General features: G+C 41.8%; 2 protein-coding genes and 1 pseudogene across 5 annotated transcripts in view; 2 read left to right on the top strand and 1 right to left on the bottom strand.

The window, feature by feature from the left end:
* The window catches only part of CUNH7orf43 (chromosome unknown C7orf43 homolog), a 13,275-nt gene extending 4,047 nt beyond the window's left edge, over positions 1–9,228 (top strand). Inside the window, exons 11-12 of the mRNA XM_015594653.2 lie at positions 1,105–1,170; positions 8,350–9,228. Coding sequence (XP_015450139.1) covers positions 1,105–1,170; positions 8,350–8,353 — 70 coding nt within the window. The 3' untranslated portion in view covers positions 8,354–9,228. The remainder of the gene's footprint in view (positions 1–1,104; positions 1,171–8,349) is intronic.
* LAMTOR4 (late endosomal/lysosomal adaptor, MAPK and MTOR activator 4) lies at positions 562–4,118 on the bottom strand. 4 transcript variants are annotated; one of them, XM_006918635.3, is made up of 4 exons: positions 3,980–4,118; positions 3,444–3,524; positions 1,270–1,387; positions 562–898 (listed from the first exon to the last, which is right to left on the bottom strand). In XM_006918635.3, exons 1-4 carry the CDS (start codon positions 3,980–3,982, stop codon positions 801–803), a joined length of 300 nt encoding a protein of 99 aa, XP_006918697.1. In that variant the 5' UTR covers positions 3,983–4,118; the 3' UTR covers positions 562–800. The 4 variants fall into 4 exon arrangements, with proteins under 4 accessions (XP_006918697.1, XP_024907298.1, XP_006918696.1 ...); XM_025051530.1 differs by having other exon boundaries at positions 3,956–3,997; XM_006918634.3 differs by lacking the exon at positions 3,980–4,118 and adding an exon at positions 3,719–3,949.
* LOC112485273 lies at positions 2,492–2,604 on the top strand (annotated as a pseudogene).
* Positions 9,229–19,115: the final 9,887 nt, after the last annotated feature.

Genomic DNA, 19,115 nt, shown 5'->3' on the forward strand with positions numbered 1-19,115 from the left:
CAAAGTGTTTTCTCATTCCTATTAAGTTGTCTTTCCCACCTCTGACATTCCCTCCCCCCCACCCCCCCCCCGGCTGAGATTAGAGGGTGGTGATGGTAAAGGGACCCAGACAATGACCCTTCTGTCTCAGGGGAGATAGCTAGGTGGCCTCCTTCTGCCCCTCATGTTTACGTTTGTAGCCTGAAGCACTTTAAGTTGTATGGGCTTTTGTTTTTTTTGGTCTGTCTATTCTTGTAACTTATTCTCCAACTACTGCTTCCAACTGAAATGTGACCATTAAATGCCTATTCAGGAGGTAGAAAAATGCGGTTTGTGTGTTGGTGGCAGGAGCAGAGACCCAAGGACTCAGAATGATACCCTTCAGCATATGCACCAAATAGCTCCCCTCAGCTCCCTTCCCACCTTTTTAAATTCCTAGTTTGATATTCCCAGAGGTGGCCTAGCTCCACCTCTCTGTGCTGAGGTGCATGACTTTCTCCCTAAAAGGCAGAAGACATGGGTGTAACGACCACCACCTCCACCTCCCTAGCCCCCGCCCCCAACATATATACCTAGGCCTAGGAACATCAAACTCATGTTTATTAGGAGGGAGGGACGGGATGAAGGAGGTCCCCTTGTCCTCACTCTCCTTAACACAGTGCAGAGTCCCCAAGCCTCTGTCCTTCCAGTTAAATGGGATTAGGGGAGTAGGTGAGCAGAAAGCCTTAGTTCTAGCAGCAGGCCAAGAAAGAGGTGGAGGAGGTTTGCATCTTCCTCATCTGAGAGGCTTAATCCACCTGTGCCCCTCGCACTGGGCAGGCTTAGACATCAATGGGCTCCCGGCCTCGGTTCTGCCTCTTCACCACAAACACCCTCTGTCCTGACACGGTCACCAGCAGCGTGTGTTCTCCAAAGACCACTGGAAGGGAGACATACCTTCCCCCACCCCAGGAGAGGGAAGGGAGCACAAAGTTAGTGGGGTGTGATGACTTTCATGGAGTCATAAACAAACTGGCTGGAATCAAAAGCTAAAGAAATTCAATGGTTCAGGGCTTAGAGATCTGAAGATAGGTGGTCTCTATTCAATCCCCTTCCTTCTCTTGCTTTCTCATACTTCTGATGCAGGGGTGAATCCCAAAGGGAAGAAAATGGCCAGAACCAGGGAGAGACCCCAGGAGGACATAGTGGGAGGTTGGTAATAGACAATATTTTTTTCTCTGAGAGGAGTACCCATCTCTGGGAGCACCCCACTTCCTATCACTACCACCAGGGGCAGGGGCTGGGGCTCACCTGACAGGCGCTTGAAGGGTATGTTCATGCTGTGGTGCAGCCGGAAAGCACAGGCTGTGCTGACCAGCTCAGAGATGGCGCTGGCTGCCTGCTCGTCATTCTCTAGATCTCCAGATGACTGCATGCAGACAGAGGAAGGAGGATGGCAGAAATTAGGGGAATTCCAAGAACAGTCACTTTGGCTCTAGCATTGGTACTCTCTCCCTCCATCTTTTAGCACCCCCAGGCCACCCAGTTTTGGAAAAAAACAAGCCTAAAACTGTCCTATGATGGATGTTGTTACCCCTCTTGATACTATGCTGTTTCTCATTCTTATACTGGGCTTCACCTGATAAGCAGTGACTCTCATCCACTTTTTACTGACCATTATTTCCTAATCACTTGAAACTCAATTTCTCTCCTTGTCCCCACTTATTTGATAAAACCACATTCTCAGACATCAGTGCCTACCCACCACTGACTTGTTCAAGGCTTCATCTTTTCCTCAATCTTCCCATTGTGGCCCTATCTGCAGAATTTGAAACAAATAACCCCTTTATCCTTGAACCCCTCCCTATTTCCTAGCCTTTGGGTAATGATGTGACTGTGGCCTAGACGTCCTCTTTTTTGGTGACCATTGCAACTTCTTCCTATCCTCTCAATATGGGCCTCTCACTAAGTTAATTCAGTGTCCTTTGCTCTCTCGGACATTGTGTACCTCGGTTTCCTCCTCTGTAAACTGGAGACAACAGTACTATTTTATGGGCTCTTGAAGGTTACGTGAGATAATACTGGTGAGCTGCTTAGAACATCACCTAGAAATATGTATTAACTGCTGTTATTCTAAGTCAAAGTCAATGTCTAAAGTCAAGCCATCAAAATTCCCCTTACCTCTCCCTTTCCCTGATCAATTTCTTTTAGTAACTTCCTATTAAAGCGCCATCATTCTAGGCTGGAGTCAAAGTCTAACTGGATGGAGAAGTATCTCCTCTACTATCTATCTTAGTCATTACCATGATATATTGATTCTTTAAATTCTCTTCTCTCCTTGCTCCTTCTCATTGCCACCAGCCCAGTCCCATACCTAGATTTCTGTAGCAGCCTCCCTACTGGATCCCCCCCTTTCTGGCCCATCTTCACACCTAATAGAACAATCATGCTCAACAATCTCATCAGCTCGTGTTTCTGTTAAAAAATCCTTCAAAGCTATTACCCTCAAAATTAACCCAAATCTGTTAGCCTGGTCTACAGCCATCCTACCCTGAACAAGCCCGATCCCGTCTGATCTCGGAAGCTAAGCAGGCCCGATTAGTACTTGGGTGGGAGACCACCTAGGAAGACCAGGTGCTGTAGGCATAATAAAATAAAATAAATAAGGGATTGTAAATTGACAAGGTCCTTACAATCTGTGAGGTCAACTAAGGGTTGCCTCACCTAAAAAAAAAAAAGAAAAAACAAAAAAAACCCTATTAACCTGACCTTTAACTTCCTCCACAATCAGATCTTTCCTTACCATATCCTCTTCTTCCCCCAAAATCTTGCCAAATATTTTCAACATAAACCCACCACCAGTGCAGACGGGCTGGTGTTACACTCCCACAAATACATTCACCTCTCAGCCCTGCATGCTTTTTTCTGTTCACAACCAACCAGCCTTTAAGCCCAGATAAATTCTTATATCCTCCAAGGATTCCCTGATACAACACAAATTACAACACAAAGGGTTAAATCCTTAATTTTCAGGACTCCTTTGGTAGTCTTTACCACTCACATTGCTTTCAGCTTTTAACCTTAATAAGCCTTGTCTCTCTAGCTAGATTGAAAACTTCTAGGGCACTAATTCTGTATTGTGGAACAATACTATGGAACAATTCGGTATTGTGGAACAATACTATGGAACAAAATGTAAAGCCTCTTCAATAAATACTGAATACATATTCAAGAATAACTCAGGTAATATCAGTTATCAACAAAACTAACCAGTTGTCTGACGTAGGTAAAGTTAATAAATCCTTTTACCTCAGGACAGTTAGTACACTAGGATTCTAGAGATTTATTTAATTATTGAAAGCCAGGCATTATACCAGTTAAGATCAAGAATTGAGGGAAATTGCGCTAAACTGGGCAACGTTACAAGGGATCACCAGGCCAGGTGTACTTGGGGGGACCCCCGCACTCCCTTGCCCAGAACGCACCGCCAGCACTGCGCCTTCACTCAGCACCAGGTAGCCAAGTTGATCTGGGATTCGCTCCAGGCCCTGGGTCAGTGCAGAAGTCTAGTAGATAAAGACGTTGTCAGTCAGAAACATTCTAGGAGGATGCTCCTGGATACTCTTCACTTGCAACCCAAGTTTCATGACAGTGCCTCCCATCACCCCACCTCTTTTCTCAACCAGGGCCCTTCCAGACCCTCTTCTCTACATGGCCCTCATCCTCTGCTCCTGGGCTCCCTCGGCCCTCCATATCCTACCTCTGCTACCCCGTGAGGCCTTCGCAGTCCCACCGTCCCCTCCAATTCCGCATGACTCCCCAGCCTCCGGTACACCATCCCACAGATCCTTCCTCAACCCTTTACGTCGTCACCCCTCCTATCTCCATTCCCTCCCTCTCCGTCCCACGGCGGGTAGAAGGACAGGGTGGAGTGTAGGCCCAAGAAGGGGCAACCGAGTAGATTAGGGAACAGGGACACGGAACCCCCAGCACGTACTCCCGCGCATGCGTCTTCACTCACCATCGCAGCCTTAGGTGCTGGGGGCGCTCCGGACCAGCTAGGTAGCTTCCGGCTCTAGACGCAGGTCACGTGTTCTCATCAGGCGGTCTTCTGCACTGCGCCGCCGCCAGACTTCAGCCCCGCCCCCAGAATGTGGATTGGAGCTTTGACTACGTCATCAGACTGAATCTGCCAGTGTAGAGAGCCGCTTCCCCCGAGTTGCTGGGTAATTGGTCCTCTACTCTTTAATACACATCTCTCCGCCCCTCACCCCCAGGGCTCCAGGAGGAGGGTGGGAGTGTTGGCGAAAGGTAGGGCGTGGAGGGGCGGAGTTGGTGGGAGGCAAGTAGTCTGAGGGTATGCTCCCTGCCACCGTTGTGGGTCAGGGTTTATACCTGGGTTAGGCTGTCCCCAATTGCGACCACAAGCAAGAGAATAAAGCAAGGGTTCCCAACCCCCCAGGCGTTGGACTGGAACCGTGGGCTGTTAGGAACCAGGCTGCATAGCAGGAGATGAGTGGCGACCAAGCAGGTGAAGCCTCGTTTGTATTTTCAGCAGCTCCCCAGCGCTAGCAGCACTGCCTCAGCTCCACCTTAGATCATTAGGCATTAGCTTCTCATAAGAGAGTTGTCCCTGGTGCCCAAAAGGTTAGGGACCATTGGAATAAAGTTAAATGATGGGACATGCATGTGAAAAGCTTTTCAAATGCTGCTCTTACTCCAGACAGCTCTGTTTAAGACAGGTGTCTCCTGGCAGAATGTTGTGAGGAGGGTGTGGTGGCAAATTGAGTACCCCACTGAGCAAGACAGCTTAAGTACTGAATATGCTCTGCCAGGAAAAATTAGATACAGTACTTTGTAGTTATTTTTAATACATGAGTGTCACATAGGAATTTTCTGTTTTGATTTATATAGTTTCTAGACCTGCACTACTAATATGACTGAGGCAGTGTTGATGAGGTAAAATAAAGGATAATAAAACAAGAAGTAATGTTGAGGGAGGTTGTGGAGAAATTGGAGCCCTTATACATTGCTGATGGGGATATAAAGTGATGCAGCTGCTGTGGAAAACAGCAGTTACTGGAAAAGTTAAATATAGAGTTACTGTATGCCTTATTAGTTCCGCTCCTAGATATATACCTAAGAGAATGGAAAACACATGTTCACACAAAAACTTGTACGCAAATGTTTTAGCCCATTATTCATAATACCCCTGAAGTGGAAACAATGGATAAATAAAATGTGGCATGTCCATACAGTGGATATTATCTAGCCAAATGAAGAGGTGAAGTACTGATACATGCTACAATATGGATCAACAAATGCTAAATGAAAGAAATCAGACTCAAGGACACATACTGTATGATTCTCTTCATTTGAAATGTCTAGACTAGGCAAATTCATAGAGACAGAAAAGAGATTAGTAGTTGCCAGGGCCTGGGGGGAAGGATTAATGGGGAGTGACTGCTAATGAGTATGGGGTTTCTTTTTGGATGACAAAAATGTTCTGGAATTATATAGTGATGATGATATACAACCTTGTGAATGCAATAACAATGATCGAATTGTACACTTTAAAATGGTGAATTTTACTGTATTTGAATTATATCTCAATGATATAAAACTATCACCAGACAGTTGACCAGGATCTTGACAACGTCACGAGAAAGAATTCACGGATAAACAGTGAAGGCAGTGAAGCAATAGCTCATTTATTGAAAGCGGAAGTACACTCTCAAGAGAGCAGGCAAGCTAGAAAGGGCGCTGCCCTGCTTTACTTGTGGGGTAGGGGTTTTAGCTACTGATGTAACTAGGGAGTAGAATATTCATGATTTTGGGTAATGACTTCAGAGAAAGGAGGTGATTTTTCTTGGAATCAGGGAGACATCCCTTTTCTTGCCATGTTTGGTTTTTTTTTTTTTTTGAACTTTTGTGGCATCAGGTGCATGATAGGTACAGCGTTAACCACGATGTTAATTTATTATAATAGCTGTGTAATGAGGGAAGAATTAGGTCAAGGATGAATGAGGTTTGGTCTGCATATGTGTTTTTGTGGGAAAGACCACCTGCATTTCTGGGCCAGGATGCTGTGGGTTTTAGGCTCCTCTAAGGGCCTGTCAGGGCTCATGGAGACCACATCTGTGCCCCTGTGGGTTTCTTTCTTTTCTACTCACATCTGTCTACTCACCTATTCTAATGAAACTCCTGCTGTGCGAGAAGAAAATTAGAGAAGACGAATGCCTTTTAAAAATGAAGTGTTTTTATAATATAAAATTTAAACTGGAGGAGGACATGGAGAGAGAGTTTTGTGGAGATGCTTAATATGCAAAGCCTTCTCCGACTTTAGATATTGATGACAGTTTGTAGTATAATTTTCTTTGCACATACTCTTCAGAGCATTTTCATCCATGCATTCATCTAACCTTCACATTGACCACAATTTTGTAGATGAGGAAGTGGAAACTCAAGATGTCAAGCCTTGTTCACAGGGACACAGCTGGCAAGTGGCAGAGCCAGATTCCAGTTTAGGTTTGCTGACGTGAGGCAGATGCTTTTCCATTGCTCCATAGGTCCATTACATTTATTATCATTTTAAAGCTACATTTTTTATTACCTCAGAACTTCCTGCACTCATTTTTCTTGACACAGAAGAACCCTTAGCAGGACAATGCTCATCAGCTATTATTAAAATTGTTTTATTTTCACAGACACCTTGAATCATATTAGTCATGTAGAGAGCAAAGTTTCTCATTCTTTCATTCAACAAATGTTAATTGAGCACTCTTTTTGGAATTGGAGGTATGATAGTGAATTAAAAAAAAAAAAAAATATATATATGTATATATATATATATTTTTTTTCTTGTCCAATCTCTTATATGAGACTGTGAGATCCCTGAAGGGAGAGTCTATGTTTAATAAATAAGAATAAATGTTAATTGGTGAGAAGTGCTATGAAGAAAAATAAAGCAGAGTTCCATTTCCATTAAGTTCAAAAACATGAAAAACAAAATAATGTATTATTTAGGGAGATACATATATTTATATATCTAAATAATATACATCTATATGTAAAAACAATAAAGGCTCAAAGGAATGATAAAATTTGGAATAATGGTTACTACTGAGATAGAAAATGGGATGGAATAGAGAGAAAGACAGATGTTTAAAAATGTTAATAATTATTATAGACTGTGTCCCCCTCCAATTTTGTATATTGAAAACTAATTCCTCATGTGATGATATTTGGAGGTGGGGACTTTGGTAGATGCTTAGGTGATGAGGATGGAGCCTTCATGAAGGGATTAATGCTCTTATAAAAGAGCCCATAGAGTCTCTGCCCCTTCCGTAATGTGAGGACACAGTGAAAAGATGGCAGTACGTGAACCAGGAGGTAAGCTCTCACCAGACACCGAATCTGCTGGTGCCTTGATCTTGGACTTCCCAGCTTCCAGAACTATGAGAAATAACTCTTTGTTGTTTATAAGCCTCCTAGTCTGTGGTATTCTGTTATAGCAGCCTGAATAGACTATGGCAGTAATATTTTATTTAAGTTCTAAGTTTGTGAGTGTGAATATATACATACACACTTTTTAATACATGAAAGATTTAAAAATCTTTAAAAAAAGAAAGTAGGTTTGTGACCAGCAATTTCACCCCAAGGTATATACCGAACCGAATTGTGTGCATGTGTTCACCCAAGGACATGTATTGGAATGTTTGTAGAAGCTTTATTTCTAATAATTCAAAATTGGAAACTGCCAAATGCCCATCAATGGCTGAATGGATAAATTGTGTCACATTCACATAATGGAACACTATAAAGCAGTGGCCCCCAATCTTTTTGCACTAGGGACTGGGACTGGTGAGAATCTAATGTCTGATGATCTGAGATAGAGCTGAGGCAGTGATGCTAGCACTTGGTGAGTAGCTGCAAATACAAATGAAGCTTCACTCGTTCCCTTGCCAGTCATCTCCTGTTGTGCACCCTGGTTCCTAACAGGCCAAGAACGGGTACTGGTCCATGGCCCATGGGTTAGGGACCCCTACTATAAAGCAATGAGAACAAATGAACTAAAATGACACATAACCACACGAATGAAACTTGATGTTGAGTAAAAGAAGTCAACTACAAAAAAGTACATTCTGGATGATTCCATTTATGTAAAGTACAAAAACGGGCAAAACTAATTTATGCTATTAGAAATCGGGATGGTGCTTATCCATTGGGGAAAGGTTAAGACTGAACAAGAAGGGTATTTCTGGGCATTGTTAATGCTGTTCCTTGATCTGGATGTTGGTGTTTTGTGTGCGTTCAGTTTGTGAAAATTTAGTGAACTGTATACTTATGATGTGAACTTTTCCTGTATGTGTATTACACTTGAATTAAAAGGTAAAAAAAGGTCGAGGACAGCCGGTCAAGATGGCTTAGAGGATGGAAGCATTGTACATTTCCTCTTGGGACCACACCAAAATTGTTTCAAAACCACAGAGCAAGCAGTCGCCTAGGATCTGGATGAGCAGAAGCCTTACAACTAAGGAGAGAATTAAGAAATCACCTTGGAACAGTAGTAATGAGCAGAGATGAGGGCTGCCTGGTCCCATGTGGGCTGAGTGATACAGAAGTTACAGAAGCTGCACTGGGCAGGTGCAAATGTGTCTCTTAAAGGGGCCGCGACCACGACTGGGCCTTCATGGTGACGGATTCACTCACCCTGAGCTCCAGCACTGGAGTGGCTGCTGGGCAGGGGGTGCCAGAGACATAAAGGGGCACACTGAGTTATAGGGCTTCATGATGAGGGCTGAAGGAGTGGCTTTCTTTGGGGCAGAAGTGCTGGCAATATCCACTGATCCTTGGATGATCTTTCCCACCCCTAGCTTGCAGACATAGACCTGCCATAGCTGAGACATCATCAAACTGGATAACAGAGGTTGCTCTGCCCAAAGGACTTCCTGAAACTCTGCCCCTTCCAACTTGTGACCCTACTCAAGTCACATCCAGTCAGGTCCTTGGCGTGCCTTGTGCTCCTTGCTGAGTAGCTCCAAGCCCCACACTGGCGGCAGCCGGCATCGGTTTCTGACATGGCCTCTTGAGGCAACAACAATCACAGCCCAGATGGCAAACCATCTGTGGATTGCTTGCTGACTCTTAGCAGGTGACCCTGGAAGGGGCACAGGCTGGGGCTAAACTTGGCCTGAAGCTCAACCCTTTTCAGAGCTGTGCCACTGGGCCTTACGAAGCCACATTACTAAGATCAGGAGACTTAGGAGCTTTTCATAGTATGTAGAAACAGACACAGAAATGCAGCCAAAATGGGGAGACAGCATGTCCCACATGAAAGAACAGAACAGAGCTCCAGAAAGATATCTAAACGAAGTGGAGTCAAGCAATCTAACAGATTCAGAGTTCAAAACACTGGTTAAAAAGATGCTAAATGAACTTTTGAGAAGTGTAGATAAAATCAACAAAGAGATAAAAAACGTAAAAATGGAAATGGAAATTATAAAAGGGAACCAGTCTGAACTGAAGAACACATTATCTGAGATGAGATGAAGAGCACCTTAGAGGGAATCAACAGAGCGGATGAAGAGAAGGATCAAATCATCAATACAGAGGATGGGGTAGCAGAGGACACCCAGTCAGAACAGCAACAAGAAAAAATAATCCCACCAAAATGAAGATAATTTAAAGAGACTATGGGACAACATCAAACATAATAACATTACATCGTAGCAGTACCAGAAGAAGAAAGAGAAAGAATTGAAAACCTGTTGGAAGAAATAATGATGGAAAACTTCCCTAACCTGGTGAGGGAAATAGACATACAATCCCAGGAAGTTCAGAGAGTCCCAAACAAGATGAACCCAAAGAGGCCCACACCAAGACACATCACAGTTAAAATGTCCAAAAAAAAAAAAAAAAAATTAAAATGTCGAAGCTTAAATACAAAGAGAGAATCTTAAAAGCAGCAAGAGAAAAGCAGTTAGTTACTTACAAAAGAGTTCCCATAAGACTGGCAGCTGATTTCTCAAAAGAAACTTTGCAAGACAGAGGGCTTGGCACAAAATATTCAACATGATGAAAACCCAGAATCTATAACCAAGATTGCTTTATCCAGAAAAGCTGCCATTCAGAGTTGAAGGACAGATAAGGAAAAGATAAAAGAGTTCATCAACACCAAGCCAGTATTACAGGAAATGTTGGAGCATCTTCTTTAAGAAGAAGAAAAAATATATGTATCAAAAACATGAAAAAAGCATGGCAATAACCACATATCTATCAACAAATTCTTCAAATTTTGCTCCAATCAAAAATAGGGTGGCTGAATAGATAAGAAAACAAGATCCTTACATATGCTGCCTACAAGAGACTCACTTCCGATTAAAAGACACACAGAGACTAAAAGTAAAGGGACAGAAAAAGATATTGCATGATGGACCTAGAAGTTACTCTGCTGAATGGAGTAAGTCAGATAGAGAAAGACAAATGCCTTATGATTTCACCTACCTGTGGAATCTAAAGAACAAAACAAACAAACAAACAGAAACAAACTCAAAGATACAGAAAACATTTTGAAGGTCACCAGATGGGAGGGGGTTGGGGGAAATTGATGAAAAAGGGGAAAGAGATTAAGAAGTACAAATGGATAGTTACAAAATAAATAATCACGGAGATATAGTATAGCATAAGGAATATAGTAAATAATATTGTATAACATATGTATGGGTGCAGAGGAGTACTAGATTTATTGAGATGATTACTTTGTGAGTTATATAGATCTCTAATCATTGTACTATACATCTGAAACTAATATAATATTGTATCCCAACTATAAGTGAAAAATAAGAAATTTTATTTTTTAAAAAATACAGGGAAGTACAAAGAAGACAATAAAAGCATCCAGAATCCAACCGGCGGGGGGAACGGTTGAGGGGGAGGATATAGAAGGTTGGCGGTTGTGGTGGGTATGCTATTTTATATCAAGTGGGTAGAATCAGCCTCTATGATGAAGTGACAACTAAACAGAAATCTGACAGAGTGCACCATGTTGTTATTTATCTACACGGGGGAAGAATATTTTGGCGAGTGCTTGTGTGACTTGTCTTAGACTATGAATTCCTTGAAGGTAGGCCCTGATCTGGCTTTAAAATTTCAGTGTTTACCTCAGTACTTAGCACATTGTTAATCTAAAAATTGAAAAAAAAAAATTTTATTGTCTCAGTTGCTCCCAGGGCTTCTTCCTGGTATTAGAGACTTTTTCTTTGGCTTCATCATCTCTAATTCTGCTCTTTGCCCTTCCATGGTACTTTCTTCTTTTGAAAAGGAGGAAATAAATCCTGAAATGTGAAATAATGTGTTTTTGTCCATCCTAGTTGCAGAGCTGGCTTCCCACTTCTTGTACAAACCATTTCCACATGATCCCATTGCTCCTTCTCTCAGCCTAGTAGAACATCCTGACTGGAAACCACACATACCTTCATTTACCCCCAACTCAGCCCCTCCCAACACACACCTTGCCCCACCAGGAGTTAAGGGGCTCATACCTCTAGTGTGGCCACTTACTACACTTCACTGCAATTCTTTGTTTACCTGCCTAGCTCGTTTACATACTGAGCGGCATGGGGGTCAGGGCTGTGACATTTTCAACATTTATGCCCAAAGCACATGACTATTTCCCTGTAGTCTTTGAAAAGTGCTGGTTGAATATGTCTGGGTTAAGAGAATCAAGAAAAGCAGAATTGGGGTTGGGAAGTCTGTTGATGAATGTTTAATAGGGTAATAATCGAAAGATAAAAGGAAAGGAGGTTGTGTGTGAAAGGCAAGGAGGTCTAGTTTCAAAGCAAATAATTTTTAAAAATCTGGATTGAAGAGGAGAGTGCTAAAGGAGGCAGCAAAGACCCCAATCCAAAAGAAACTAGCCATATGTTAACCACTGTATCCATCAGGGTTCTCCAGAGAACGAGGGAGAAATAGAGACAGATTTTAAAGAACTAGCTCGTGCAATTGTGGGGCTGGTAAGTCCAGAATTTGTAGGGTAGGCTAGCAGCCTGAAAATTTAGGGAAGAGTTGATATTGCAATTTTGAGTCCGAATTCCACAGGGCAGCAGGATGGAACTTAGGCAGGGTTTCTGTTATCACAGTCTTCAGGAAAATTTCTTCTTCTCTTGGAAACCTCAGTCTTTTCTCTTAAGGCCTTCGACAAATTAGATGAGGCCCACCTACATTATGGAGGCTAATCTGCTTTTTTCAAAATTAAATATTCATCATATCTAAAAAAAGACCTTCACAGTGTACGAGAGGCAAAATTTTACCTCTACCCTTTTAGGGTTTTTAGCTGGGTCCAAGAATTAAATTGATATAAGTCAGATTAACAGGAGAAAAGCATATAAATTTATAATATAAATTTTAAGTGACACGGGAGCCCTCATAAGGAAATGAAGACCCAAAGAAATGGCAAAACCTAAATGCTTTTACACTAGTTTGAACAAAGAGAGGCAGTTGTGGAAATATGACTAAACTATGTGAGGAGTCTAAAGGAAGATAAGAATTATTTTAATAAGACCTGTTTTATAGAATTCTCTAAGTCTCAACTTCCCATCCTTGATGAAAAGAATATTATTTTCCTCTGATATAAGGAGGACATTTTCCATGTGAGAGTTCTACCTCTAAACGTATTTAAAAATACGTTTAGCTCAAAATAATGTTTTTGTCAGAGGCATATTTTGTGGTGACATATTCTGATTAACTTCAACAGCAGCATCTAGACCGTAGCCTAGCCAAATTGACATATAAAACGAACCTTCACAGCCATGAAAACAGAGACGGTGGGTGTACCTTTCCTGTGACAGTCTCTGTTGCAGCATTCACAGCTAGGCCTACACTCCTGAATAGTTCTTCACTCTGATTTTCCCTCTTTTACTCCCGCTCCTCACTCAAGAGTATTATGGGATAATGGAGCAAAGGGGAAGGAATGTGCTTTGTAAGTACATATTTTCCAGAAGCATTGGTGAGCCAGAAGGGAAGGAATGTATTTGAGTGTCTGTGGCCCGGCACCCTGTGAGCATTGGGAGCTCATATAATGTTGCAGTCCTTGGTTCTCTGTGGCCAAGAGGGGACAAAGCATATTTGGTATAGTCAGGCTCTCTTAAAACCCAGGTCACTTCCATTTCTCAAATTTAGCAGTATGTGAAAAACCAAAGAGAAACAGAAGCAGGATTCCAAAATTGTCGCATAATTGAAATAATTATATTTAACAAATGAATGCTTTTAACAGAGACATTACAAAGCTTTATGATTTTGATAGTCATGCAATAATTGCAGAGTTTAACAAGTTAACCCATGGTGCAGAATGCAGTAATGAGACACCAGTTAGGTTGTAAGTTGAAAGTCTCCTTCCTTTCTTATGGGCATGTCTCTGGCTAAATATATAACCAACTCCCTTTAGAGAAAATGTTCAAAACCTACATTTGAGGCTCTTTGTGAATGTAAGGCCCAGGCAAAAGTCTCTTTCACCCTGGGCTAGGCTCCAGATACGGCTTTATAACATGCTTCAATTTCTAGTTATTCTTGTGACCCTAGGGAGGGAGATCTCAGACAGAATTAATAATGTGGTTATGAGTCACAACTTCAGTCCTGGCCTCATACTTTTTTCCCAGTTATAGATTCAACTCAACTAAATTGAAATTTCTTCCAGGACTTAAGTTTTTTTCCTTACGGCTAGAAAGGATTCATTTTTCATTATCGAGAACTGTTCTGATCCAGGGGCTGTGGATAAAACAGACAAAGATCTCTACCCTCATGGAGCTTATATTCTAGCAGATGGAGACAGAAAACAAGCAGTACACATGAAAATAAAATAAAATAGTATGTTAGAAGGTAGTAAGTACTATGAAAAAAAAGAAAAGCAAAAGTAGATCAGGGTAAATGGGGTCCCAAGTGTGGAAGTAAGGGGGACATGCTACAGGTCATGATAGGCCTCTCTGAGGAGACACTAAGAAGAGTCAAGCAAAGACTGGAAGGAGGTGAGGGAGTCAGCCTGGAGAGAATCCACAGCCGAGGTAACAGCCAAGGCAAATGTTCAGTGTGTGCACATGTGCATGTACGCCTGATGTACTTGAAAATCAGCAAAGAAGCCAATGTGATTAGAGCTGAGTGATCAAGTGGGAGAGTAGTAAGAGACGAGCTAAGGGAGGTAATGGGGACCAGACTATGTAGGGTTATGTAGGAATTTGATTTTTCCTTTAAGTTTGTTAAACTTTTCAAAGTCTCCCATTAAGAGCCTTTTTAGATTTTATTTTCCTAATTACTACCCTTCCATAAAAAATTAATACCATAGATATAACATAATTGTTTATATACTATGGCTTTTTGAAAGGTCATAAGCCATTGTAATATCCAAGAAAGAGAGTGAGGAGAATTTCTGAAGCAATAACCTTGCGAAGGTGAGAAAGGATAGGGTATAGTGAAGGGTTAGATAAGAGTATAGGCAGTTCACCCATGGCAACAGATGGGCAGGCTGATTATATGGATGCAGATGCTGATAAGTGGATAGATTGTGGATAGGAAGTCTGTGGAATTTTTTCAAAAGTGGGAACCATGGTCATTACCTGAGAGAGAGAAGAAGAGATGGAATATTTGGGGTTTGAGGACAGACTCCCAGGTGTTCAGCCTAGAGTGAGTGGCTGAGAAAGAGTGGATGACAAAGTCATTGGTGGAAAGCAGCTCACAGAACTGAAATGTTATAGTGTTGAAAGGTTCACCTACATGGATTTTGAAATCACTGAGTGGTAGGACAGGTAGTAAATTGGAGAGATTGACCCTGAGCCAGGAGTTGACATTGTTTAGAAGTGAAAGGAAGGACATAGTAGCAGGCAGATAGCAGGAACAATTTGCAGCAGGATCTGAAAGGCCCTGTAAAATTATTAGCTTGAAAAAAATTATTAGCTTGACTGCCATTCCTGCCCAGAAAAGTGGAGCTAGGAATGAGGCAGGTGAGGGTGAGCAACTGTGACCTCTGAGGAGTAGCATGGTGAGCCAGAGTTGCAAGACCCAGGCCCAGCCAGTCAGTGACAGCTAAGTGACCAGGAAGACTGGGGAGCTAGGGTAAGGAGGGACTTTTTTTTTTCTGGCTTCATTAGAAGGTGAATGTATTCGTTGGGGTGGGCATTTGTGTTTAAAGGATGCTGATGATAAGATGAAGATGTGTAAATTCCCAGAGCTGCTACTGCACATGACCTCATAGGGGCTGAATGGATGGGAGTCCATTTGGTTCATTGGCACCACTGTGGACTTATTAAATAACATTTTCTTGCATTTGTGGAGGAATAGCCCTATATTACTTGTGTTCAACACTATCAACTCATCCTCTATTCAGTCCCTGAAACCTCAGCTCAGGGCTGCTATTAGAAACTTGCAAACTAAGGACATGTTCATAAACTAGGGCAATATTGTCTCAAAATTAGATGAAACAAAACCAAATAAAACAAAATTCAGGCCCACAAACATAATTTTCATTTATCTCTTTCTCAGCTAATCTTCCCTCCCCTTCATCCTTGCCTCCCATTTCATGAAAACACCCACAAGAGGCAGTCAAATTTGGTGACCGTATTCTTGCCTCAAAGAAATGACAATGTGACAACTACAGAAAAAGGGAAAAGAGTAGAAGACAGGGAAGGGGCTGAGTAAGAAACAAGAGCTATATATATTAACAGGAATAAATATCAAAAACATTGAAAAAATTGCAGAAAGGTATTTTGTTGTTTATAAATATAGGACAATCATATACACGTACATGTGTATATACATATATATTTGATGGATACATTTTAGGGATGATATTGAACTTATATGGAAATCGCAAACATCATAATGGTCTTCTGGGAGAGATAGAAGGGAGAGCAACTGAAGAAGTATTTCATTTCTTTACACACATCTGTCATGTGTACAGCAAACTACTACAGTTTGGTAGGCATTTTATTATTATTCTCTTCTTTTTTTTTACTTAAAATGAGGATCATCATTTTATTACCTCGCATGGTTTTTGTGGACAGGAATTTGGAGAGAGCTTGGCTGTTTTGTTCTGGCTCAAAGTCTCTATCAGTCTGCTCAGACTGCCATAACAAGTCCAAAATCAAAGTGTCAACAGGATTGGTTTGTTGCGACACTTCTCTTCCTGGCTTAAGATGACTGACTTCTCACTATGTTGTCACATGGCCTTTCCTGTGTGCAGGTGAATACAGAGTGATCTCTGGTGTCTCTTTCTCTTCTCTTTTTTCTCCCTGGCTTTATTGAAATATAATAGACAATTAGTTGCTCGTATTTACATTGTACAATTCAATGAGGTTTTTTTTTTTCAATTATAGTTGGCATATAATAATATATTCTTTTCAGTTGTACAGCATAGTGCTTAGAGATCTGTATAACTCACGAAGTGGTCACCCCACTAAATCTAGTACCCCTATTCCCCCTTACATGTTTATTATAACATTATAAACTATTTTCCTAAGCTACACTTTATATCTCCATGCCTATTTTGTAACTATCCATTTGTACTTCTTAATCCCTTTGGCCTTTTTTGCCATCCCCCTGCAACCCCCTCCCATCTAGGGGCCCTCAAAATATTCTCTGTATCTATGAGTTTATTTCCATTTTTTTGTTGCTGCTTCTTTTGTTCTTTAGATTCCACACGTATGAGAAATCATGCGATATTTGTCTTTATCTGACTTATTTCACTCAGCGTAATACCCTCTAGATCCATCAAGGCAATATCTTTTTCCATCCCCTTTCTTTTCAGTCTGTGTGTATCCTTTAATCTGAAGTGAGTCTCTTGTAGGCAGCATATGTAGGGGTCTTGTTTTCTTACCCATTCAGCCACTCTGTCTTTTGGTTAGAGCACTTAATTCTTTTCCATTTGAGGTACTTGTTAATAGGAATGTAGTTATCATTCTTTAATCCTGTTTTTGATACATGTTTTTTTTCTTCTTAAAAAAGCCCCTCCAACATTTCCTGTAATACTGGCTTGTTGTTGATAAATTCCTTTAGCTTATTTTTGTCTGGGAAGCTCTTCATCTGCTGTCCTTCGACTCTAAATGATAGCTTTGCTGGGTTTTCATCATGTTGAATATTTTGTGCCAAGTCTCTTTGTCCTGCAAAGTTTCTTTTGAGAAAATAGCTGCCAGTCTTATGTGTGTTCTTTTGTAGGTAACTACTGCTTTTCTCTTACTGCTTTTAAGATTCTCTCTTTGTATTTAACCTTTGACATTTTAATTATGATGTGTCTTGGTGTGGGCCTCTTTGGATTTATCTTTTTTTTGGACTCTCTGAGCTTCCTGAAGTTGTATGTCTATCTATTTCCTTCACAAGGTTAGGGAAGTTCTTTATCATTATTTCTTCAAATTAGCTATTCAATTTCTTGTTCTCCCTCTTCAAGTACCTACGTAACACAGATGTTGTTACTCTTAATTTTGTCCTATAGGCTCCTTAAATGATTATTACATTCTTGGTTACTTTTTTCTTGCCGTTCTGATTGGCTGTCCTTGGCTTCCCCATCCTCTATGTTAGTGGTCCGATCCTCTTCTTTATCCTCTCTGTTGTTTCCCTCTAATATACTCTTCATCTCAGATAATGTGTTCTTCATTTCTGACTGGTTCCTTTTATCATTTCCATTTCCATTTTTATGTTTTTTATCATTTGTTAAAGTTCTCACTGAGTCCATCTACTCTTCCCCTAAGTTCATTCAGCATCTTTATAACCAGTGTTTTGAACTCTGCATCAGTTAGATTGCTTAACTCCATTATTCCTGGATCTCTGTTCTGTTCTCTCATATGGTTTGTTTCTTTGTCTTCCCATTTTGGCTGCCTTTCTGCATCTGTTTCTATGTCCTAAGCAAAGCTCCTAAGTCTCCCAGTTTTATTGGCATGGCTTTGTGTAGTAGGTGTCCAGCAGCACAGTCTCGAGAGGGGTTCAGCTGTAGGCCAATTTTAGCCCCAGCCTGTGTCTCTCTGGGGCCACCTGTTAAGATTTAGCAAGCAATCCACAGATGCTGTGCTTGTAGTTGTCTCAAGAGGCCACACCAGAAGCCAAGGCCAGCTGCCACCAATGTGAATCTAGACACTGCTCAGCAAGGGGCACCTGACTAAGCGAGGACACACCTGTATGTGGCTTGGGTGGAGCTGCGAGTTGGGGGAGGTGGAGTTTCAGGAAATTCTCTGGGTGGAGGGACCTCTGTTATCCAGTTTGAAGATTTCTCAGCTATGGCGGCACTGCATCTGCTCATTGGTGATGGGAGAGGGCTCAACAAAGGAATAATGGATACTGCCGGCACCTCTGCCACAGAGAAACCTTGCCTCCAGCCCTCGCTCTGACAATTCAGTGTCCCCCAGTAAGTCTCTGGTGCCCCCCATAGACTACCAGGCATTGGTAGAGTGAGCAGGTCCATCACAACGAAAGTCTGCTTGCGGACACGGCTCCTGTAAGAGGCATCTGCAGCTGCCAGCTGCCACTGCCATAGCCTCTGTCCCACTCAGCCACTCAGGCAACCTCGCGTCTTCACCCCCTCCTACCTTCTGCTGTTGCAGGGTGATTATTTCTCTCCCCAGTTGTAGTGCTTCTGATCATCTAGATCCCCAGTGACTTTGCTTGCTGTTTGTTCCATGTTTCTGTCATGACTTTGATTGGGTCACGAGAAGGATGAATAGGTCCTCCAAATATTAGAGTGAGCTAATTCTGGTAACTTTCCCTCATGCCAAAGTCTGCCCATTAAAGAGTCAGAATACATCAGTAAAAGTACTATAATGAATTGGCATTCCAGAATAGATCTGCCTGCTTACAGGAAGCTGCAATGGGTTCAAAGTCCAGAAAGCATGCAATAGTTTACAATATCAGGCAGAACGTGTACTGCCGCATCCTCTTTCTACCCTACTGCGTGACAAGGTCCGGAGATGGGGACAGAGGCTTCAAGGAATGCATCGTCAAGAACGAGGACGTGGCATGTGTTTAGGGATAATTGGTTTCTTAGAAATGATCCTATTAAGAGGGGGAATTTGGGTAGCACAAATTCTAGTAAGTGTAAACGCTATACAAATGGATTTCCTCAAAATTGGCTCTGAGGAAAACATAGTAAATTCCCCGCGTATGGAATCAGCTCTAGTCACCCTGAC

The sequence above is a fragment of the Pteropus alecto genome, unplaced genomic scaffold (assembly GCF_000325575.1).
Source record: "Pteropus alecto unplaced genomic scaffold, ASM32557v1 scaffold68, whole genome shotgun sequence".
In the NCBI taxonomy this organism is placed as follows: domain Eukaryota; kingdom Metazoa; phylum Chordata; class Mammalia; order Chiroptera; family Pteropodidae; genus Pteropus; species Pteropus alecto.

Coding starts and splice junctions, on each gene's coding strand:
- LAMTOR4 (XM_006918634.3), bottom strand. CDS start 3,796: ATGGTGTACCGGAGGCTGGGGAGTCATGCGGAATTGGAGGGGACGGTG. Junction 3,525..3,718: donor GGCCTCACGGGGTAGCAGAG/GTAGGATATGGA, acceptor TTTATCTACTAG/ACTTCTGCACTGACCCAGGG. Junction 899..1,269: donor ACCCTTCAAGCGCCTGTCAG/GTGAGCCCCAGC, acceptor TCTCCCTTCCAG/TGGTCTTTGGAGAACACACG.